At 40.4% G+C, this 24,403-nt stretch overlaps 2 protein-coding genes across 5 annotated transcripts in view; one reads left to right on the forward strand and one right to left on the reverse strand.

Annotated features, from left to right (window-relative positions):
- USP33 (ubiquitin specific peptidase 33) overlaps nt 1-5,223 on the reverse strand; it is a 63,252-nt gene extending 58,029 nt beyond the window's left edge. For both annotated transcript variants that reach the window (XM_042952273.1, XM_042952271.1), the window contains exon 1: nt 5,006-5,223. The gene's annotated coding sequence lies outside the window, so the exon portion shown is untranslated. The remainder of the gene's footprint in view (nt 1-5,005) is intronic.
- An 8,460-nt stretch (nt 5,224-13,683) lies between these two features.
- MIGA1 (mitoguardin 1) overlaps nt 13,684-24,403 on the forward strand; it is a 104,641-nt gene continuing 93,921 nt past the window's right edge. For 2 of the 3 annotated variants that reach the window (XM_042952274.1, XM_042952275.1), the window contains exons 1-2: nt 16,935-17,081; nt 17,844-17,957. In XM_042952274.1, coding sequence (XP_042808208.1) covers nt 17,037-17,081; nt 17,844-17,957 — 159 coding nt within the window. In that variant the 5' untranslated portion in view covers nt 16,935-17,036. Of the gene's footprint in view, nt 13,770-16,934; nt 17,082-17,843; nt 17,958-24,403 lie in introns of those variants that run through there. The other variant, XM_042952276.1, reaches the window with a different exon arrangement.

A 24,403-nucleotide genomic window follows, 5' to 3' on the forward strand; every position in this document is an offset into this window, starting at 1 on the left:
AATCTGTCCAATAATGGCAAAGTACAGTCAACTGTCACTTTATCTAGTTGAAATACCTGTAACAAACACTAGGGAAAGAAGAGAAAGGAGGGGGAGAGAAAAGAGAGAGAGGAAGAGAGAGGGAAAACAAGAAAGAATGAATATGACAGAGTTCTGAGAGAGGTTCAAACCAGCTGAGGTAATTTTCACCCTAAGTCACTTCTGAGCAAGATGGAGAGGTGATTAAGCAACAGTATGTTGGCATTATGGGATAATCATTAAAATCACTTATGAAGACACCTTAGAAACATGAAAAAACAAATGCAACCACCATATTCAAATGAAAACCACTCTAAGAATTAATTTTGTCTTTTTTGTTTGTTTACCAGAATATTGGTGATTATAAAAAAGAATCAAGGGGCGCCTGGCTGGCTCAGTCACTAGAGCATGAAGCTCTTGATCTCGGGGTTGTAAGTTCGAGTCCCACATTGGGTGTATAGATTATTTAAAAAAATAATAAAATGTTTAAAAGTAAATAAATTTTAAAAGAATCACAATTTATTCATCAAAATTTATTCCTCTACTAAAAATATCAGAAATTCTTCAAGATTTTATAGTTAAAACTGTAGTGAATGGTCTTATTTTATATCACACTCAGTCCCATATTTTCATATTACCATATTTCAGGAATGTGCTAGGCCCTGGTAATACAGAGATCTAAGTAACAAAGACTTATGATCAAGATGGGCCAAACAATGTAAGTGTAGTCAGGGTGGCAGCACTGCTCAAATCCCCAAAGTACTTTCCCTTTTGAATGGTCATACACTCTCTATTAATGCTCTTCAACACCCTGAAATTTTTATTCTCCTGAAGTAACTAATGTGAGTATCAGTGACCTTCCGGCAACCCTCCTCAATCACAAGTTAACTTTCAAATGTCAGAGCCATCTTGGATTCCCTCCTGTACACATCCTGTATTCTATCAATTACTAGATTCTCTGTGCTTTTTCACCAATTTTCCTCAATTCACATTTCTTCTTCTAGGTTTCCACAAAAATTGAGGCTTTTATTGCACAGCTGAATTATTTAATGAGAACACATATTAACAGAGTTAAGATCTGGTCCCCTATCCCTTCAGCTCATCTCAGTATTCACTTGCAGTCTGGTAAGGACATTATCCGAGCACACACTCACAACTTCCCACCTCCACCACTCCTCTGCTTCTAAATTCTCCAGCACCTCAGGAGCTTGCCTAACCTTAGCCAAGGCAACTAACTGTGCGCAAGGCATTTCAAAGACAATCTCAATCAGTGAGGTCCAGTAGGAGAAAAACTCTTCAACTCCCCTTCATTTGGCAGGACAATTCTGAGGCAGTTCTACAAAAATCTCCATAGGATTAACCTCCCCAGTTGCCCATTAGTTGGCTTTTCTTTCCCCTTCCCTCTTTTTTTTTTTTTTTTTTTTTTTTTTTTGGTGCAAAAAGGTGATTTTATTAAAACATGGGGGCAGGACCCATGGGCAGGAAGAGCTGCACCCTTCCTTGACTCTTTGCCCACTCTCTCACTGCAACTTCTGGCGTCTCACCTGCATACGTGTCTTTTGTTTTTTTCATTTAAGTAAGCTATACTGCCCAACATGGGGCTTGAACTCACAACCCCAAGATCAAGAGTCACATGCTCTACTGACTAAGCCAGCCAAGCACCCCTGAACCCATATTCTTATCTCAAGGCCTACTTTCAAGATAGCACGTCAGAGAAACTTACGAGGGCCACAGAAATAATGCTCTGGACATCATAACCTAAAGCTGCCCAAGCAGTCTCCTGGTCTCAACCTACTCCCAATTACAGCTCATTCCGCATTCATGTGCTAACACATACCTCTTCTGATCAAACACCTTTAATGAAGTCTTTCATAATTTGTCTTTTTCACCTCCTATTACTAACTTATATAAAACATAATAATTTACTATCTGCCAAATTATTCTACTAATCCTTTCTTAAATATAACTTGTACCTTTCCAGGAACCCAATTATCTTTTTTTTTTTAATTTTTTAATGTTTACTTATTTTTGAGAGAAAGAGCACAAGTGGGGGAGGGGCAATGAGAGGGAGACACGGAATCGGAAGCTGACTCCAGACACTAAGCTGTCAGCACAGAGCCCAACACATCGTCCAACTTTCAAGGTGTGAGATCATGACCTGAGCCAAAGTCACCCAACTGAGCCAACCAGGCACAACTATCTTTTCATTTTAGAAATGTCCTATGGAATTCTCGTATCGAAAACCTTTCAAAGCTCACTCATCTCAAGTACTATCTCTACCAAGACTCAATCACAAGTAATATCTCCCTCACCTAAATTCCTGATTATAATACTCATATGGTACTTACAGCGGGGGGGGGGGGGGGGGGGGGGGGAAGGGGGGCACGACTACTTGACAGAAGGCTTGACTGTAATTACGTTCTTTGAAGGCAGAAACCATGTTTCATTCTCTTTCTTTTCCAAAGGGCTTTTCCTTGTAAACTAAACAGATAACTTACTTAGCCTTCTAAGATAAATTTATTTCGATACATGAATAATTTTTAAAATATTAGTTCTTGGGGAGCCTGGCTGGCTCAGTGAGTAGAGCAAGCAACTCTTGATCTCAGAGTAATGAGTTCAACTCCCATGTAGGGTGTACCGCTTAAAGAAAGATAATAATATCAGTTTTATTTATATACTATACTGTACAAAATTCATGATCCTTTTTATAGATGATTAAACCATTCTACTTATCTTGTACTCTTTGGAGCTATCTTACTTATTAAAACGCTCTTGTAATCACATGCAGACTTGAAAAAAAAGGTTTAAAAACTACACTAAATAAGGAAGTGTTACTGGGGCACCTGGCTGAGGAAGGCTCAGTCGGAGGATTTTGTGGTTCTTTTTAAAATTTTTTTTTTTTAAGTTTATTTATTTTTGACAGAGACAGAGTGCGAGCATGAGCTGGGGAGGTGCAGAGAGAGAGGGAGACACAGAATCCGAAGCAGGCTCCAGGCTCTGAGCTGCCAGCACAGAGCCTGATGCAAGTCCCGAACTCACGAACTGTGAGATCATGACCTGGGCCGAAGTTGGATGCTTAACCAACTGAGCCACCCAGGGGTCCCAAGTGTATGTGACTCTTGATCTCAGGGTTCTGAGTTCAAGCCCCGCACTAGATGTAGAGATTACTTAAGTAAATAAAACTTAAAACAAAAAAAAAGAGCTGTTACTTATTCTTTTCTTTTTAAAAAATGTCTACATTTCATGTCTCACCAAAAATCATTCATTATTTATGTACTTCATTTTCTTGCAACGAGTCCACAATCTGTCATATATTACAATTCACAGTGCTCTAATATCCAGCTGAATTCCAATTTTTATCAGTTATTTCAGCAAGATTTTTTCAGGCTTTAAGGAAATTCTGATCCTTACACAATTTCGAAATGCTTCTGTCATGGGAAAAGACTTTACTTCTTGGCATTCCTAATTTAGAAAACTGGCATGAGGTTCAAACAAGATTGCACATGTGAAAGGTCACTGAAAATTCTAGCAGCAATACATAAAAATTAAGAATTATCTCCTTAACTCAGAATTTCAAATATTTAAAATAAACTATTTACTACAATCTAACTGCCCTGTTATTTGGTTATTGGTAGTTTATAAAAAGCTCATTAAGACAAAAAAGTGAAAGTCGGCAATAAACCAGATCAAAAATAAGATGCAATCTTATGTAGACTACCCCTCTTGCATACAGCAGTTCAAATATTATATTCTTGTAATATTTTTGTATAGTTCTTTTTTTTAATCCTACCAAAGTAAGTGAAATAACATAAACCTACCAGCATAATGTAACTATTACTATTACCTTCTCTTAAAATTAGCTTTGTCTTCAGTAAGATTCCTACTCTTTCTCCTTACTTATATTAATAGCCCGAATTCATTATTTGTATTAGGTTCAAGTAATAGCTTATTATCTGCTTTGGTCAGACCTTCCCAAACGATAAAATCGTCTCATCTAGAAATGGAACGAAGAAGGCCTCATTATTTTTTAAACAGGTTTTTCTTAAAAGAAAAATAATCTAATTAAGCTAACAAATTATATAATTCTATACAACTATTAAGAAGTCTAGAGATCCTTGTAAAATTCATTCTCAGTTTAGAGCCTATGGGTGCTCCTGCTAGGATTTTACCCTCTGATTCAATTTTCCAGGCCTAATACTAATTACATGAGAATGTAAATCCTAATAAAAATATTAAGTTGAGGGCAAAACACCTAGGAGATTTTCAAACAACAATTCAACTTGCACCCTGTAAACATTCAAATAAAGAACATTTTGTACTTGGTAAATATGTACGAGTAAAAAGATCTGGGAAACCACACACTATGGAAATTCGACACAAACAAAAGCTGTAGATGGACAGACTGTACGGGATAACCTCTGAAACAATATGGATCAAACACTGGTCGAAGAAACATTCCAGGGAGAATGACACCTAAGATTTTCCCGTTAATAACAACGAATAACGGGGCTTTGGGGCTGCACAAACAGGTCCGATCACCTCAACTGCGCTGCAAAACGAAACCGGGACCTAGGAGCCAGCGCGCTGCGGGGCTTTCAGTAGTCTGCACCCACCGGGAGGGCCTGGCAAGCCGGAATGGAGATACCAAGGAAAGGAGCGGGGCCCCTTTCAGGGACTCGCTACACCCCTCTTATCTCCGGCTTCCCAGGGGAGCGCCCCCTGGGGACCCTTCCTCAAATTTACGACTGACTCGCGTCCTCCGCCGACCCCTATCGGGGCGGCCACCAGATCATTCCTGAAACGCAGAGCACTGAGAGAGACTGAGGCCTTCTTCTCGTCCATGCGACCACCACATCCCTAGACCAAGAAAAAGAGGCCACTGCAGCGGCCGCAGCCCCAGCGCGCGGGAGCGAGAACCGAGACCGGCCCCTGGCTGCAGGCGAGGCGCCCTTCGGCCCCGCGCCCCTCCCAGGAGCGCCGCGCTCACCTCCACGGCCTTCCTCGCGGGCCCCGCCAGCACAGCCAATGGTGGCCTGCGGCCGCACCTCCGCAAAATCCTCTCTCACTACCCGGGATTCAGGGAGGTGAGGCGTCGCGTCGGGAAGGTAGGAAAACGGCTCTGCAGCGCTGCCCGCAGGGTCCCCGCCTCCCGCACCGGCCACTTTCCGCAGCAGCCGCAGCTCCTTCCGGTGTCTCCGCGGACGCCGCAGGCGTCTGGGGCGCCGCGGTTGGGCGGGAAGGGGCGGAGCTGCAAAGATACCCCGCCCCGCCCCCAGGGCGTGGCCGCGGCGGCAGGGACCAGGTGCGGAGACCCAGGCCTGCCCTCAGGATCAGGGCTTACTTAGTAGTTTGGGTACTGGAACTGAGTACAAATCAGAGCAGTTTTAGGCTTTGGGCTCTTGTCGTTTTTACACGTGTTCTCCCGCTCTTCTGCATTCACGCTATACGGCCTTTAGCAGGTCTTGTCTCAATGCGTTAGAGAATTTGCATTAAGCCTGGCTGCTGAAGGGCCTCAGGTGTCCAACCTTAGGCAAAGAAACATTAGACAACTTTTTTTTTTTTTTTTTTTTTGAGGGCGAGAGACAGAGCGTGAGCAGGGGAGGGTCAGAGAAAGAAGGAGACACACAGAATCTGAAACAGGCTCCAGGCTCTGAACTGTCAGCACAGAGCCAGAGGCGGGACTCGAATTGGTGAACTGTGAGATCTTGACCTGAGCCCAAATCAGACGCTTAACTGAGCCACCCAGGGGCCCCTTTACAACTTGATTCAACACTGTTTTCTCCTTCTTCTTTCAACTTCTTAGGACTTAGATTCTCTGAAAGTAATTGTCTTTACTTTTCTACATCTGCAAAGGAGAAATTCATCTCTCCTGTTTTCCCCTAAGGCCAAAATCAAAATCATTTATTGAAACCTTAGTATCTGCTTAGTGCCTAGAGTACTGGAAGAGACCTGCCTTCTAATTTATTTAGCTTAAATGTGATCAATTGATTGCTACACAAACAATAAAAGCAGTTAAATTAATGGAAATTATTGTTAAAATTGCCAGTTTCATATATCCAATTACCTCTAACTTTGTGGTCTCCAAAATAGAAGCACATAGCCAAGTGCTATGCAAGATGCTCAATCTCCATCAGAATCAAGTAGAAGATATGGGAGCTTCTATTTTTATGATAAAAGTGGAAAAAATGAACCTTTGCTAGCTATGTAGAGATTGACACAAAGACCTCACTATGAATGGTCACCTACCCTGGATTCATGGAGAGAGAATGGAGTTTTCACAATTTGGAGGGTGCCCATGGCACTACCACTCCTCCCTTTTTTTTCAGCATATTTCAAAATATTGCAGTTTACAGGCTATAGGATATCAGCAATGTGGTTAATTTTTATTTTTAAAAATCAAATACCTAAGTGTTTTAAATATGACTCCTTTGTTAAGAACTAAGAGTGATGGGACACCTGGGTGGCTCAGTCTGTTAAGCATATGAAAGAGGCTCTCATCAATATGCAATATTTTTTAATGTGCACATTTTACATTTAATCAAAGTAAAAATGGTGGGGGAGAAGAAGTGAAGGGGAAAAAGAAGAAAAGAAATAGAGTTAGGAAGAGGGAGAAGGAAGATAATTGAAATGGTCATATCAAAACAAATACCTTCTCATATGACTAGGCATTTTTCCGGAGAAGACATCCAAATGGTGTACAGACACATGAAAAGATGCCGAACATCACTCATCATCAGGGAAATACAAATCAAAACCAAGATCAGAGGGGCGCCTGGGTGGCTCAGTGAGTTGAGTGTCCAACTTCAGCTCAGGTCATGATCTCACAGTTCGTGAGTTCAAGCCCCGAGTCAGGCTCTCTGCTGCCTGCAAAGAGCCTGCTTTGGATCATCTGTTCCCTCTCTCTCTCTGCCCCACCCCCACTCGTACTCTCTCTCTCAGAAATAAACATTAAAACAAAAACAGAAAAACACGATGAGGGGCATCTGGGTGGCTGTCAGTTAAGTGTCAGACTTTAGCTCAGGCCTTGATCTCACCATTCTGTTTCAACCCCACATCAGGCTCTGTGCTGACAACTCAGAGACTTGAGCCTGTTTCAGATTCTGTGTCTCCCTCTCTGTCTCTGCTCCGCGCGCCCCCACCCCATTCATGCCCTGTCTCTCTCTCTCTCAAAAATAAATAAAACACTGGGGTGCCTGGGTGGCTCAGTTGGTTAAGCGTCCGACTTCGGCTCAGGTCACGATCTCGCGGTCCAGGAGTTCGAGCCCCGCGTCGGGCTCTGTGCTGACTGCTCAGAGCCTGGAGCCTGCTTCAGATTCTGTGTCTCCCTCTCTCTCTGACCCTCCCCCGTTCATGCTCTGTCTCTCCCTATCTCAAAAATAAATAAACGTTAAAAAAAATTGTATTTAATAAAAATAAATAAATAAAACACTAAAAATTAAAAAAAATAAAACATGATGAGGTATCATCTCACACCTGTCAGAATGGCTAAAATTAACAGCACAAGAAACAACAGGTGTTGGTGAGGATACAGAGAAAGGGAAATGCTCTTGCACTGTTGGTGGGAATGTAAAGTGGTGCAACTATGGAAAACAGTATGGAGGTTCCTCAAAAAGTTAAAAAAGGGACTGCCTAGATGGCTCAGTCAGTTAAGCATCCAACTCTTGACTTCCATGCAGGTCATGATCTCACAGTTTGTGAGACTGAGCCCTGCATCAGGCTCCATGCTGCTAGCAGCATGGAGCCTGCTTGGGATTCTCTCTCTCTGTCTCTCTTTTCTCTCTTCCTCTCTCTCTGCCCCTCTTCTCTGTCACTCTGTCTCTCAGAACAAATAAACTTTAAAAAAAAGAAGAAGAAAAAAATCAATAGATGTTCAACTGACTCCATGGGGGAGAGAACCTAAGAAGGTTCCTCTGTACAGATCCTCTTCATTCTTACGTAGATTACTTCGATGGCTGCATGTCTGACTCTAGTCTCTCCTCTAATTTAATGTTATTATTCTGAACATAACTCTTTCTAAAACATAAATCCCATCTTGTAACTCTTTAATGAGTCCTTGTTGCCCCAAAAGTGTTTTATTTTGTTTTGTTTTGTCTTGTTTTGTTTCTCATCAAGGGCCTAGGATGAGATAAGCAAGGTACCTAAAGTGCAATATCTAAGGACCTTGCACTTGCCTAAAACAGAGCACCTGTGTACCTTAGGCACCTTGCTTGCCTCATCCTAGCCCCTGGTGGCATTAGTTCCACCCAGATTTTCTCCTCTTATCTCATCTTTTGTTACACCCTATCAAACACATGCAATCCTCAAGCTCTTCGAATTTACATTTCATTCTCCTTTTTTTTTTTAATTTTTTTTTTAACGTTTATTTTTGAGACAGGGAGAGACAGAGCATGAACAGGGGAGGGTCAGAGAGAGGGAGACACAGAATCTGAAGCAGGCTCCAGGCTCTGAGCTGTCAGCACAGAGCCCAACGCGGGGCTAGAACTCACGGACCTCAAGATCATGACCTGAGCCGAAGTCGGCCACCTAACTGACTGAGCCACCCAGGCGCCCCTACATTTCATTCTCCTAAAGGGCAAAACATTTGCTCTTCGCCTTTTTAAAAAAATTTTTTTAACATTTATTCATTTTTGAGAGTGAGAGAGACAGAACATGAGCAGGGGAGGGGCAGAGAGAGAGGGAGACACAGAATCTGAAGCAGGCTCCAGGCTCTGAGCTGTCGGCACAGGGCCTGACGCAGGGCTCAGGCATCACAGACTGTGAGATCATGACCTGAGCTGAGGTCACTTAACCGACTGAGCCACCCAGGCGCCCCTGCTCCTTGCCTTTTTTATTTAGTGCTGCTTTCCTTAACCCTAAGCATAGAATGACTTTTTGCCTTTTACTCTTTCTCTTAAAAGTGAACTTCACATCCTTCAAGGGTTACCTCCTGGGAGAAGCAAACTTCAACTTCTTAAGGCCATTTGGACCCTTTCTTTTATGGAATATTCTTTAGTGATATTAAACTTCTAGTATAAATTATACACTGTGGTGTCATTATTATACACCACAGTGATTTGTTCACTTTTCCATCTCCTGAACCAAACTGTGAGCAGGAATTTTTCTTATTTTTCCAGCATTCAGCACAGTGCATGCCACAATGTATAAGAATGGACAAATCAGTAAACCTGCTATGGAAGAAGATGAGTGAATATGAAATTATGAAAGAAACATAAAATATATTTTCTAATTATATAAAATATATTTCTAAATTAAGATAGTAATTTTCTTATACTTTACAAAATGTTTCTCATTTAAATATATAGAAAACAGATGCAACTCTTTTAATTTTATTAATTTTAAAAATAGTATGGTTTTCTAGACTTTTGAAATGTTGTAATTTCCAAATATGCAAAATAGGAACTCTTGTTTCCATGTGTTTTAATTTTAATTCTATTGTTCTTGTTCTTGTTCTTTTTTTTTTTAATGTTTTATTTATTTTTGAGAGAGAGTGTGAGCAGGGGAGGGGCAGAGAGAGAAAGGGACAGAGGATCAGAAGCAGGCTCTGTGCTGACAATAGAGATCCTGATGCCAGGCTCAAACTGATGAACTGTGAGATTACGACCTGAGCCTTAGTCAGATGCTCAACTGACTGAGCCACTCAGGTGCCTTTGTGTCAAATAACTTTTATTTATTTATTTATTTATTTATTTATTTATTTAAATTTCTATTTTAGAGATAGAATGCAAAAGTTGGGGAGAGGAGCAGATGAAGAGAGGGAGAGAATCTTAAGCAGGCTCCACACTCAACAGGGAGCCTGATGCAGGGCTCAGTCCCACAACCATGGGACCATGACCTGAGCTGAAATCAAGAATCAAATGCTCAACCAAGTGAGCCACCAAGGCACCCCAAAGTAACTTTTTTTTAAGTTTATTTATTTATTTTGAGACAGAAAGAGTGAGTGCATGTAAGTGGGGAAAGGGGAGAGAGAAAGAGGGAGAGAGAGAATCCCAGGCAGGCTCCAAACCATAAGATCATGAGCTGAAGTTGGACGCCTGACAGACTGAGCCACTGGGGAACCCCTCGTGTACAAGTTTTTATGTAATGTATCTTCTACTTTCTCTTGTGTATTATATAGGAATTCTGGGTCATATGGTATCACTACACTTATCATTTTGAGGAACTGAATCTGTAATATTTGGATGTATATGGACTAAATGTTCTAAATTAGCATCTAGAACCATAGTCTGAGTTCTAAATGCCTTGATCAGCTTAGTTGAGACTTGTGGAGGAGTCTGCCAAACACTCCTGGGTGGATAATGAGAACAAGGATATAATGGCCATTATATACCCTTTGGCATTTTATGGATTTAAAAGGAGGCCCTGAGTTATTTCTGGGAACTCTGCCAGATTTTAGCACTTAATGGAAAAAGTAATTGGATATATGAATTACCTAAAAGAATTAATCTATTTAGGTGATGTGATTGTTTTTAACTAAAGTGCTAGATTTTGGTCAGGCTTAATATTTTCACTTGATAAGTGCAGTTTCCACCAATAATTTATGAAGTTCATTGGCCATTTACTGTGTCAGTTAGAGTGAGCAGTGAGCCTAAATATCCTAAATGAAATACCAGATATATGCGTTCAATCTGACTTGGGTGCCTTCTGCACGTGGCTCACTCCTAAATTCTGGCTTTTTTCTTATAGCCCTTTTGTGAGTTCCACAATGACTGCCCCCCTTGCTGGGAACCTCTCACTGTATTTTTCTAATATGGAGGGGAAAAAAATCTGTGGCTAACCATTTGGATAGTCCACTTAGTTCCTGGTTCAAAGATAACAACTATTAAGGTAATTCAAGCCTGGCTACCTTCTGTGGCATTCATTTGGCCCATAGGATAATTTTTCTTGCAGAATTGCAAGTACAGGCCACTGCCACTGCAGCCCTCTGTATTTGCTCTGCCATCAAAGGCCTCTTGGGATAGTCTATTGTCTTTAGACTTTTCAGGTGATATATGCTACAGGACATGGAAGTCAAATTCTCTGAGTTTCTTAAAATTCCTTCACTTGGCTTGAGGTGGGAGTAGGATGGGTTATGCACCCTGCTCTCCCCACTCGGGAGGAGGGGGAGGAAATTGCACAGCACTCCAGAAAACTCTCTCGTAGGCATTTTCATTTTTCCATCTTCTTTGATCAATTTTGCCATATCATTCCCTGGAGGTATGTGAGTACTGAGGATTGCTAAATCAGCCTCACATTCTCCTAACATGCCTTGTGGAGTTGGTCTAGCATCCTTTTTAAGAATACTTAGGGCACTTGGCATCTGTTTCTCTTAACTTTGGAGCTTATGCCAAAGAATGTAGAAAAGTCCCACGGAATATGCCATACATCTTAGAAATTTGTGCCAGGATTGTTCTAAGTTCTTAACTACTTTTTGTTATCTTGGATCCCTTTGACAGAGCCCCTCTTCTCAAAGTAATGTTTTTACGTGCATAAACAAAATATATAGGATAACAAAGGAAACCGATTATATGGAGATAAAGTTTTATCCTCAGAGCCCATGGAGTTACAAGTAACCCAAGTTAAAAACTTATATAAGAATCTTAGTGCTTTACAAATACTATTACATTTATCTCCCAACACCCCAATGAGGAAACTGAGGCATAATGAGGTTAAGTTTTTGCCCTAAGATCACATACCTAGTAAGTGGCAGACAAAGGATTCGAACTCAGGCAGTCTGAAACTACAGTATTGTTTTGATACTATGCATATAGGATCTCCCACATTCATTAATGGTTGATTAATGATTACCCTCACTTTGGGTGAGGGACAGACCTTTAGAATTAACCAAGACCCATTTTTCCCCTGGGCTAAGATAGCTTGTGACATCATATGCAAATATGAGACTCTGCCTGCCTGATGCTGCATCCATGTGAAATACTCTGTCCTATGGTTTAAGCCATTATTAAACAAACTACTTATGTTTTGTTTTTGTTTTTTGCTTCTAGCTAACAGCATCCTAACTGATATACATACTAATGACTAACACTGCATGTTAACCTTAAAAATAAAAGTCAATTATTTTATCAGCAAACACGGTTTTATTTAGGAATAACAGAGAATTGCAATTTGGGACAAGCAAGCTATGGCAAACCATAGGCAAGTCTGACAAACACAGGAGAAGAACATTATTTTATGGAGAAGGAGAAAGTTGGGAGGGGTTGTTTTGAACAAAAGTCCTTTGGAGAAAAGCAAGGATTCAGGGTGATGATGGCTTCTCACTGGCTGAATTGTAGGGGTAGTATGGATTTCTTGTAGGAGATACAGTGTATTCTTTCCTTATTGGGGCTTGTGATTGATGATTCTTTCTCTAATTGACATCAAGTGGTACATTTTCCCCTTCCACTCTCCTTGTAGCACCTCATGTCCACTTTAATGAGGTTTCCCTTCATGAATTTTAGCAAATAATCTGCCAACCCAGGAGAAGGGGGGCTTGGAGCAATTTACACTGATTTAGGAAAATAAAGAAAATATGCATTTCTTATTCCCCTGTTAAAGAGTAAAATCCATAACCAGTATGTACAAATATCTCCTTCATAATGTCTATTGTGGAATTCAAAGAGATAATGTCGTCAGTAAAGTTGCTTTAAGTGGTACTTATCATTACTACTGCTGTTCCCATTATGTTGAATGTAAGTTGTGGGATGTAGGGAGGAGGCAGCAGAAAGGAGACTGGGAGAATAAACAAAAAACCTTACACATTCCAGGTTCTTCAAATGTCAATACCTCCATTTACTTAAAAAGTGCAAAATATTTTCACCAAGAACTCTGTGCACTTTTGGCTATTATTCATCTAGTGATGTCACACATCAGTATTGTCATTTCCTAGTTTCCATTTGACTAAATAGGAATTTTGAAAACTAATAGAAATGATTATTCATTCCTGTTCCTTAGGTTGGAATAGTAACATCTGCTGTCATGTTTTAGCTATCCTTACAAAGTTATTTGGGCATTTCACCACAAATATGATAAGTAATTGGAATTTTTAAATCTGCAGTTCTGATGGAATGTTTTGACTCAAGACTGCAAATAGAAATAGCATCTTTTTTTATTGTCATTCTCCACGCTCCCTCCCTCGTTTTCTCTGTATTAGAACCTAAGAGCAGTGAATACCCTGCCTGACAACTCATAGGTGGCCATATTTACATATTTTAATTCAGTGGGAAACGTGGAGAGTAATTGAAATCAATAACTTCATCGATACAGGATTGGAATGCCTCTTAACATTCATTAGTTTAGGTGCTGCGGATCTAGAGTAGAAGTTCTTAATTCGGGATCCATGGATTGGTTTCGGGCATCTGAATTTGTATATACTGTACATATGTTTTTCTTTTAATAATGTATGAGCGTCTGTAAGAGTCTATGTGCATTCGTCTGGGGTAAAATCCCCACAGGGCACCAGATTCGCTGAATAGACCTAGATCCCTCAAAAGGTTACAAACTGCGATACCAGTTGACAACACTGTAACAATGCAGTTCTTAGGCAGTCTTTAGAACTCATTTGCCAAGGCAGGAGCCTCTACCCTACACAAAAATGGCGAGAGCGGCTTCACACGTAGCCCCTCGCGCTGAAAGGCTACAAGGCCCCCGCCACATTCTCTCCACCTTCCCACTTCTGACCCCGGAAGGACTCCGCCCCCGCGGCCAGGCGGCTCTTCAGTGCTGGGCTGCGGCTGGGAATCAGGAGTGAGCCCGCAGCACCTGACCTGTAGCACCAGGTACAAGGGTGGAGGGGGAAGGCGTAGGGGAGGGTGGGGTCGTGTAGCCCGCGGGGGCCGAGGCAAGCAGGGTGGGGCGTGGTGGGGCGCGGGTAGGAGCCCCGGCCTTGGCCCTCGGGAATCCCAGGGCGGGTGAAGGAACAGAAAGCCAGAGAAGTCCGCACGCCGGAGGGAGGCCCGCAAGGGGAGCGCTGAATCAGGGTGGGCTCCCGACTACTGCTCAGAGCCCAACCGAGGGTCTGGGCGGGCGAGCCGAGCGAGAGTCCACTTTTCTGGTCCCTTGGTTAATAAAAAAATTAAAAAAAAAAAAAAAAAAAAAAAAAAGGAAGACCGCTGAGGATAGTGCTTGTGGAGGTCGGGGGTGAGGGTCCTGGTGGAGGTAGGGCCGCTAGCGTGGTCCAAGTTTTTGCGTGAATGCCAGTGGTTTGAGCAGGGAGTGGTTTTTGAATGAGGAAGATTACTCTTTCTTTGCTGGTGCTTTCAGAGAATAATAGAGCATAGGGAGGATTGTGGCCTCAGGGCCCTTTTGTAAACAAAGTTGTTCCACATTTATATTGTGGAAGGAGGACTCCAAAAGATCTTGCTCTTGCACAGACCTTTATTGTTGTTATTTTATCGTTATTGCAACTAAATATTTTTGCTGTGTTTTATTTACTCAGTTCGGGTGCATGAGTTTACGTTTCACGTCAGTTTGGGGAGGGGTATTTGGACTTTCATTATTGCTTAAATTATAAAGTAAGCTGTAGAATAGAATTTTAGGGTGTTTAAGAAACAAACTATCACACATTTTTAGCTCTCCAACGGTTACATAATTACATAATATAGTGGTTTTGGTGATGTTTTAGAGCCTTCTACAAATTTGAATAATAATTAAACTGCCTTCGTGTTTATTTTAATTAGTATTTATGGAAGAAACTGAAATGATTAGTTTTTTAAAAGTTATTCAGTTATTAATTATTAAGTTTTCAATCACTCTGTACTGTCAGGGCAGAGCCCAACTCAAGAGCTTGAACTCATGAACTCAAGATCATGACCTGAGCAGAAATCAAGAGCCAGAGGCTTAACCGACCGAGCTACCCAGGCACCCCTTTAGTGTAGTATTTTTGAAAAGTAATACATGTAGGTATTTAAAAAAATCAAATATTAGAGAAGACTTATAATGAAAAGGAATGATTCCCTGCACAACCTTATACCCCTAATCTCATTCTCCAGAGGACCATTTTTCTCAGGTTTAATTTCCTTTGTATTTCTCAGCAATATGTTTCTATCACAGTTTGTTGCTTGGAATAAGTGTACTTCAATCAGAATTATACTGGGTCTAGGGGTGCCTGGGTGGCCCAGTGGGTTAAGCATCGACTTTGACTCAGGTCGTGATCAGATCATGATCTCTTGGTCTGTGAGTTCAGGCCCGGCGGTTGGGCTCTCTGCTGACAACTCAGAGCCTGGAGCCTGCCTCTGATTCAGAACATTAAAAAAAAAAATTAATTAAAAAAAAATAGAAAGAATTATACTGGGTCTAAACATTGCAATTAGAGTATGTGTGAAGGGGGATTAAGTTTACACTCTGTGAGTGTCGCTAGTAGGGAATAAATAAGGTGTCAGTAGCAGTAACCTACCTTTAGTATTACTGTTTTTCTTGAAAGGATACTACTACTTAATGGTTTTGATGCTTGTCTGAAAAAAAAAAGATATTAACAGTAAAGGGTAGTCTGCATATTAACAGAAAGTGGTCTGGAGTCTACAAAAAGCACAGAGATATATGCAGAAATAAGGGACTGAAAGTATAGCCAATAAGCTTTTTTTTCCCCTTCTTTTTTCTTTTTTGAACGGGGAGCGTGCTGGGAAGCAGGGGAGTGGCAGAGGGAGAGGGAGAGAAAGAATCTGAAGCAGGCTCCTTGCCCAGTGAGGAGTCCCATGCGGGGCTCGATATCACGACCGTGAGATCATGACCTGAGCTGAAATTGAGTTGGACTGAGCCACCCAGGAGCCTCTAGCCAATAAGCTTTTATTGGAAGATTTTTGATTTTTATTTTCTCTTTAGTAATGTTTATATAGCGCTATTCAAGGAAAAGAAATATTAAATTTGGTAGACGTAAACATTCTGGTTACTGGAAAAGCCTACCCTCTTGTGTACCAGAGACTGTTCTCAGGCTTTTAATTGGCCTAGATAAAATATTCCTTAGGTTCCATTAATTTTGTGTTTACCAGGCAAACTGTTTAACGTATGAATTTAGGTCCCACATTTTTTTTTAAATGGTATTAAAATTTATTTTGAAAGAGAGAGCGTGAGCAGGGGAGGAACAGAGAGAGAGGGAGAGAGAAAATATGAAGCAACCTCCTCATGTCAGCACAGAGCAGAGCTCTGTGCAGGGCTTGTACTCATAAACTGTGAGCTCATGACCTGAGTTGACATCAAGAGTTGGGCACTTAACTGACTGAGCCACGCAGGAGCCCCTAGCTCCTACAGTGTTTTATCTCAGAGGGTATGTCTTGATGACATATATAAGTATTTTTTTGACTAGTGTATTTCCTTATTATAAATGAATAAATATGTAAGCTGATATATACATCAGTACTATGTGAATTTGTTTATTGTGTGTCCAACTGGGTACGCAGATAAAATTGAGTTTCTGGCTTTGAAAAGCATAGACCCAGACCCTGAACCATCATGTCTGTGAAAGTTCTGCTATCCTTAAGGGCCTTTATGAGAGATAGCTGCTTTCTCTGTAGACCTCCTACTTCTCTTTCTTTGGTTTCAATAGAAATAGGCATTAAAACAATATTAAAATTTCATAGCATGCATGTAGCATTTCTTTGAACATCTTTAAAATGGAATGGTAGGAGAATAAGTGCCTGAGTTCTGAAGTTCAGTTCAGTGAACTGAGGTTACCTTCTAGCCCCAGGAGTCATGGTTCCAATCAGGTTCCTTTCAGTACCTGTACCTCCTGTTATTTGAAGGAAATAAGTGGGAAGAAATAGGTTTTAAATTTTATTTAAAAGCTGAAATATTGGGGTGCCTAGGTGGCTCAGTTGGTTTAGTATCTGATGTCGGCCTCAAAGGGCCGTGGACCTGGGGTGGCGAAGGAACTGAGAAAAAGAGACAACAGTATAGCGAGGCACAGGGGACCCGGAGCCAACAGCCCTAGGTACCGAGGTTTATTGTACATCTTCTTATATACGTTTTCAGGAAAAACAGATCAGCAATGATTAACAACAGAAAGCTTAGCAAAGCATGTCAATGGTGTACATCTGATTCAGCTATCGTACATGTATGTTGTGTACAAGAGCAGCCTTGCAGATACATATGTTCCGGTAAGAATCTTTACAGTAGAGGCAAAGACAAAGGGAGTGAATGCACTGTGCTATATACAGCTGGCTTCCTTTAAGCAAAACATCCCTATCTGCATACTAAAGAACAGACCACATTTTCCAAGGGCAATTCACTCAAGTCCTTTCAGGTTATTTTTAACCTCACCATCTCACGTTTTCTCAGAGATCTTGGAGCCTGAATGAATATGCGCCTATGGTAATTGTGGTGTTCTGTTTCCCACGATGAGGGTCATGATGAGGGTCATGATCTCACGGTTCCTGAGTGAGCCCCACATCGGTCTCTATGCTGACCGGTGTGTAGCCTGCTTGGAATTCTCTCTCTCTCTCTCTCTCTCTCCCTCCCTCCCTCCCTCCCTCCCTCCCTCCCTCCCTCTCCCTCTCCCTCTCCCTCGCTCTCGCTCTCGTTCTCGCTCTTTTCCCTCTCCCCCCAGAAATAAATAAATAAACTGAAATTTTTTTAAAAAGCTGAAATATTTATTTAAGCAGAAAAGAGAGAATCTAGGACCTGTAATTTTCTAAGGAAAATGTGCTACTTGAACTCATAGTTCAAATCTAACACATTTTCTTTTTTGGATGCTTTGATGATTAATAAACTTTTAGCTCGAGTAAATTTGGCTCATAATTTTCTTCAGGGAAGTATATCATGAATAATTAACTGCAAAAAGAAAACACTGATAGAGTTAAATTTTCAATTTGTATCTTTCATTTAATAGCTAATATGTTTTTATGTTTCATTTAATGAAGGTTGTAAGAGGAGTCATGTCAGAAGAAACAGTAAGCGAATCACAGTTTTCCTTGAAGACTGCAGTACTAAGAGTGTTTGATCTTCCTCTGTCTTGGTACTATTCTCTCTCCCAGGTAAACAAACAAAAAACATGAAGTCGAATAAGTTTATTGCTCAGAGCATAGTATTTTGTTTATAGTATTTAAATTTCAATTGAAGTTTTAAATGGTTCAGTCAAAATGTTTATTAAGGTAGTTTAGGATGCCTGGGTGGCTCAGTCAGTTACGTGTCCTACTCTTGGTTTCTACTCAAGTCGTGATCTCATAGTTCATGAGTTTGAGCCCCACACCAGGCTCTGTGCTGGCAGCAAAAAGCCTGGTTGGCATTCTCTCCTTCTCTCCATTTCCCTTTCTCTCTGCCCTTCCCCATTGGTATATATGTACGTGCATGTGTTCTATCTCTCGAAATAAAAACAAAAAATAAAAACCAAAAACTTTAAAATGTTTATTAATGTGGTTTAAAACTTACTTGGTTTTTATTTCATGGCTTTTTGTTACCATATTCATAACTTAAAAAAAAATTTTTTAATGTTGGTTTTTTTTTTTTTTTTTTTTGAGAGAGAGAGACAGAGCATGAGTGGGGGAGGAGCAGAGAGAGAGGGAGACACAGAACCCGAAGCAGGCTCCAGGCTCTGAGCTGTCAGCACAGAGCCTGATGTGGGGCTCAAACCCACGAACCACAAGACCATGACCTGAGCCAAAGTCGGCTGCTTAACCGACCGAGCTACCCAGGCTCCTCTCATATTCATAACTTTTAAAAGGAGATTGTAGGGGCACCTGCGTGGCTCAGGTCATGATCTCACAGTTCATGGGTTTGAGCCCCCCATCGGGCTCTGTGTTGATAGCTCAGAGCCTGGAGCCTGCTTCAGATTCTGTGTCTCCCTCTCTCTCTGTCCCTCCCCTGCTTGTGCTCTGTCTCTCTCGGTCTCTCAAAAATAAATAAACATTAAAAAAAATTTAAAAAAGGAGATTTTATTACTTAAAAAAAAAAAAAAATAGTACTGAGGTGCCTGGCCAGCTCACTTGGAAGAGCAAGTGACTCTTGATCTTGGAGTTGTGAGTTTCAAGTCCCATGCTGGGTATAGAGATACATACATACATAAACAAACAAAACTTAAGAATAAATAGTCCTCCTTAAGTGAATTTACATAGTCCATTAAAGTTATTTTCAGTGATGGAGTGCCTGGGTTACTCAGTTGAGTGTCCCAACTCTTGATTTCAGGTCATGATCCCAGGGTTGTGGGATCGAGCCCCACGTTGGGCTGTGTTGAGTGTAGGGCCTGCTTGGGAGTCTCTCTTTCTCCCTCAGCCCCTCTACCCTCTCATACTCTCTCTCTCTGTGTCTCTCTCTCAAATCAAAATAAAGTAAAAAAAAAATATTTTCAGTGAATTATGTTATTGAAGTGGACCTGTTCTCATCACAGTCCTTTAATTTTGTTTTATAGGGGTAAAATATACATAACATAAAATTTACCTTTTTAACCATTATAAAATGTATAGTTCAGTAGCGTTAGGTATATTGTTGTGCAACCAATCTTTGGAACTTCTTGCAAATCTGAAACTGTACAGCCACTAAATAGCAACTTTCCATTCCCCCTCTGTTTCTAATTTGACTACTCTAAGTACCTCATAAATGGAATTATATAATGTTTGTCTTTGGGGGAATGGTTTATTTTACTTAGCATGATGTCCTCAAGATTCATCCATTTTGTAGCACGTCAGAATTTCTTTCTTTTCCCAGGTTGAATAACACTTGATTTTATGTATACACTGCATTTTATTTGTTCATTCATCACAGGTCATTTGGGTTACTTCTGTCTTTTGGCTATTGTGAATAATGGTGTTATGAACATGACTGTATGAATATCTACTCAAGTCCCTGCTTTCAGTTCTTTTGGATATATACCTAGAAGTGAAATTTCTGGATCACATGGTAATTCTATTTTTAATTTGTTGAGGAACTGGCATATTGTTTTCCATAGTGGCTCTGCCAGTTTTCATTCTACCAGCAGTGCACAAGGTTCCCATTTCTCCACATTCTCACCAACACTTGTTATTTTGTGTTTTTGTTTTTGTTTTTTTTTAAATATAATTTATTGTCAAATTGGCTAACATATAGTGTGTAAAGTGTGCTCTTGGTTTTTGGGGTAGATTCCTGTGGTTCATCGCTTACACACAACACCTAGTGCTCATCCCAACAAGTGCCCTCCTCAATGTCCATTACCCATTTTCTCCTCTCCCCCAACCCCATCCACCCTCAGTTTGTTCTCTGTATTTAAGAGTCTCTTATGGTTTGCCTCCCTACCTCTCTGTTTGTAACTATTTTTACCCCTTCCCTTCCCCCATGGTCTTCTGATAAGTTTCTCAAGATCCACATAGGAGTAAAACATGATATCTGTGCTTCTCTGACTGACTTATTTCACTCAGCATATCTTCCATTTCCATCCATGTTGCTGCAAATGGCATGATTCCATTCTTTCTCATTGCCAAGTAGTGTTCCATTGTATATATAAACCACATCTTCTTTATCTGTTCATCAGTTGATGGACATTTAGGCTCTTTCCATAATTTGACTATTGTTGAAAGTGGTGCTATAAACATTGGGGAACATGTGCCCCTATACATCAGCACTCCTGTATCCCTTGGGTAAATTCCTAGTAGTGCTATTACTGGGTCATAGGGTAGTTCTATTTTTAATTTTTTGAGGAATCTCCACACTGTTTTCCAGAGTGGCTGCACCAATTTGCATTCCCACCAACAGTGCAAGAGGGTTCCTGTTTCTCCACATCCTTGCCAGCATCTATAGTTTCCTGATTTGTTCATTTTAGCTACTCTGACCAGTGTGAGGTGGTATCTCAGTTTGGTTTTGATTTGTATTTCCCTGATGATGAGTGTCATTGAGCATCTTTTCATATGTCTGTTGGCCATCTGGATGTCTTCTTTGAAAAAGTGTCTATTCATGTCTTCTGCCTATTTCTTCACTGGATTATCTGTTTTTCAGGTGTTGAGTTTGGAAAGTTCTTTATAGATTTTGGATACTAACCCTTTATCTGATATGTCATTTGGAAACATCTTTCTCTGTTTTTGTTTTTTTTTTTAATAGTAGCCACCTAAAGCTGTCTGAGTTGGTATATCATTGTTTTGATTTGCATTTTCCTAATGATTAGGGAATCCCATTTCCATGGGAACAGTCCCTTTATTTTTAATATTTGTTTCTAATGCAATATGTACTTCATTGTACTGAAGAAAAAGGTATGTGTGGAAAGTAGCATTTAGTTCACTAAAGCTATAATGTATTTCATTAAATCCAAGATGATCATTTTTTACATTTCAATGTTTGCAAAACTTGCTTACGTGTTAAAGTGAGTGGTATCTCAGATGGGAGGAGTATAGTGTAATTTTACATTTATATATAGGGAAGGATGTGGCACAGATGTATGAGAAGTAGCAATTATACCTAGTGTTCACTGTGTTTAAGATATTATTTATGTCCTTTATACATAAAATGTCTGTAATCCTCAAAGTAACCCTGGAATTTAGATATCATCTCCATTTTACAGATCTGGAGGCTTTAAGGGCTTAATTAACTTGTCCAAAAGGTATATATAATAATGTGAGATTTTAACTTGTATCTCCTTCATCCCCAAATCCATTTTCTCTCTTTTCCTTTCTCTCTCTCTCTCTCTCTCTCTCTCTCTTTTAGATTATTCATTTTTTTGAGAGAGAGAGAGCAGAGGAGGGGCAGAGAAAGAGGGGGACAGAGGATCCGAAGCAGGCTCTCTGCTGACAGCAGAGAGCCCCATGTGGGGCTCAAACTCACAAACCGTGAGATCATGACCTGAGCTGAAGTTGGACACTTAACCAACTGAGTCACCCAGGTGCCCTATCTCTCTTTTCCTGTCTTTACTTTTTCAGGAGTATATGCTTAAAAGAAAATTTGACAAATATAGAAAAGAATTAAAGAGAAAATAAAAATTACCAACAGTTCCTCTGTAAAAGCTTATTTGCTATACTTTTTCTTTTTAATGTTTATTTATTTTTGAGAGGGGGGGAGGGGAAGAGAGAGAGAGAGACACAGACTCCAAAGCAGGCTCCAGACTCTGAGCTGTCAGCACAGAGCCTGACTTGGGTCTTGAACCCACAAACCGCAAGATCACGATCGAGCCGAAGCAGGAGACTTAACTGACTGAGCCACCCAGGCGCCCATCTCTCTTTTCTTTTCTTTCCTTTTTTAGGACTATGTGCTTGAAAGATAATTTGACAAATATGTAAAAGAATAAAAGAGAAAAAAAATTACCAACAGTTCCTCTGTAAAAGCTTATTTGCTATACTTTTTCTAGGTCTTTTATTTTTGCATATATATCTCTGCCCTCCATGCCCCACTTCCCACCCCCACTGCCCTGTTCCCCTCCACCATTTGAGATTATAAAGTTTCATATTTTGAGCATTTTCTGTCCTTAGAAATGCTTTATGAATATAGATGTACTATAGTTTATTGAATATTTCTTTTTTTATGTTTTTGGTTTGTTTCGACAGTTATGAAACTTTGTCCCATTTTTAGATTTTATTAAGGTGGATTCCTAGAGGTGAAAATATTGAGTCTAAATGTTTGGTATTTTGTATTTGTTTTTGTTATGCCATTTGGATAGCATTTAAAAAGATTTCCAAAGGCGACTGTGTGATTCAGTTGGTTAAGTTCCAACTCTTGATTTTGGGTCAGGTCATGATCTCATAATCATGAGTACAAGCCCTGTGTTGGGCTCTGCACTGACAGCTCAGAGCCTGCTTGGGATTTTCTCTCTCTCTCTCTCTCTCTCTCTCACTCACTCTCTCTCTCTCTCTCTCCCCCCCTCCCCCTCTCTCTGCCCCTCACCCCCCACCCAAAACTCATAAACATACTTAAAAAAAATAAAATAAAAAGACTTCCAGATGGTCATAGCTGCATCCACTGTATGTAAAGCAATATGCTAGACATTTTATATTAGGTGCATTTACAAACTCATTTAATCCTTAAAGTGATATAAAATAATATTCTTTAAAATGTATTATTTGAATAGCTAATACATTTATATGGTTCACAAATCAAAACCACACACACATGTACATATACATATATATATATGTGTGTGTGTACACACACACACACACACACACACACACACACACACACAGGTGTTTTACTCTATCTCAGTTCCCATCCACTCCCTATAGGTAACCATTTAGATTACTTGAATATCTTTCAGGGTTTCCTTATTCACATATCAGCAAAAGCAGTTATATAACTCCTCTTCTTATAAAAGGGAGCATACTACCTATGTTCCCGTTTTTTTATACTTAAAAAATTTCCTGGAGATCTCTCCATATTAATATATGTAGATCTTCTTTTTCTTTTTCTTAGTTTTTTTATTCCTACAGCTACATAATATTTCTTTAAAAATTTTTTTAATGTTTATATTTGAGAGAGAGAGAGAAAATGCATGAGTGGGGGTGGAGCAGAGGGAGACAGAGACAGAATCTGAAGCAGGCTTCAGGCTCTGGGCTGTCAGCACAGAGCCCAACAAAGGGCTCAAACTCACAAGCCTTGAGATCATGACCTGAGCTGAAGTTGGATGCTTAGCCGACTGAGTCGCCCAGGTGCCCCTTTTCTTTTCTCTCTCTCTCTTTTTTTTTTTGTTTATTTATTTTTGAGAGAGAGAGCACGCACGCGTGCACTAGTTGGGGAGGGGGAAAGACAGAGAGAGAGAGAGAGACAGACAGAGAGAAGCACAGAATCCAAAGGAGGCTCCAGGCTCTGAGCTATCAGTGGAGAGCCCAATTCGGTACTCGAACCCATGAACTGTGAGATCATGACTTGATCCGAAGTTGGACACTTAATCAGCTGAACCACCCAGGCACCCCTACATAATATTTCTATATGTGAACATTTGTGTTGTTTCTGATCTTGTACTGTTATAAACAATGCTATTATAGTGAGTAAGTTTGATATATCTCAATTCATACAACATAGCCATAGGATACAGGTATAGGCATAGGATGAATTTTTTAGACTTTGGATATCTGGGCCAAAGAGCAAGTTTATTTGAATTTTGGTAGATACTGCTAAATTGCCCTCTGTAGGAATAGTATTATTTTGTACTTCCCAAATTTTGGGGTTCTTGCCAATCTGAAAGTTGAGAATGGTATTTTATCATGGTTTTCATTTATTTTATTATTATTTGTTTTATTTTAGAGAGAGTATACGTGCAAGTGGGGGAGAAGGGCAGAGAGAGAGAGAGAATCTTAAGCAGACTCTACACTCAGCACAGAGCCTGGCACAGGGCTTGATCCCACAACCCTGGGATTATGACCTGAGCCAAGATCAAGAGTTGGGTGCTCAACCCACTGAGCCACCCAGGCATCCCTCATCATGGTTTTAATTTTATCTCTCTCTTATGTTAAGCTGGGAATATTTTCATAGATTTAAGAGCAATTTGTATTAAGTATGAACATTTTGAAGGCTTTCATTTGTCATTCTTTTTTTT

Source organism: Panthera leo, chromosome C1 (genome assembly GCF_018350215.1).
Source record: "Panthera leo isolate Ple1 chromosome C1, P.leo_Ple1_pat1.1, whole genome shotgun sequence".
NCBI lineage: Eukaryota > Metazoa > Chordata > Mammalia > Carnivora > Felidae > Panthera > Panthera leo.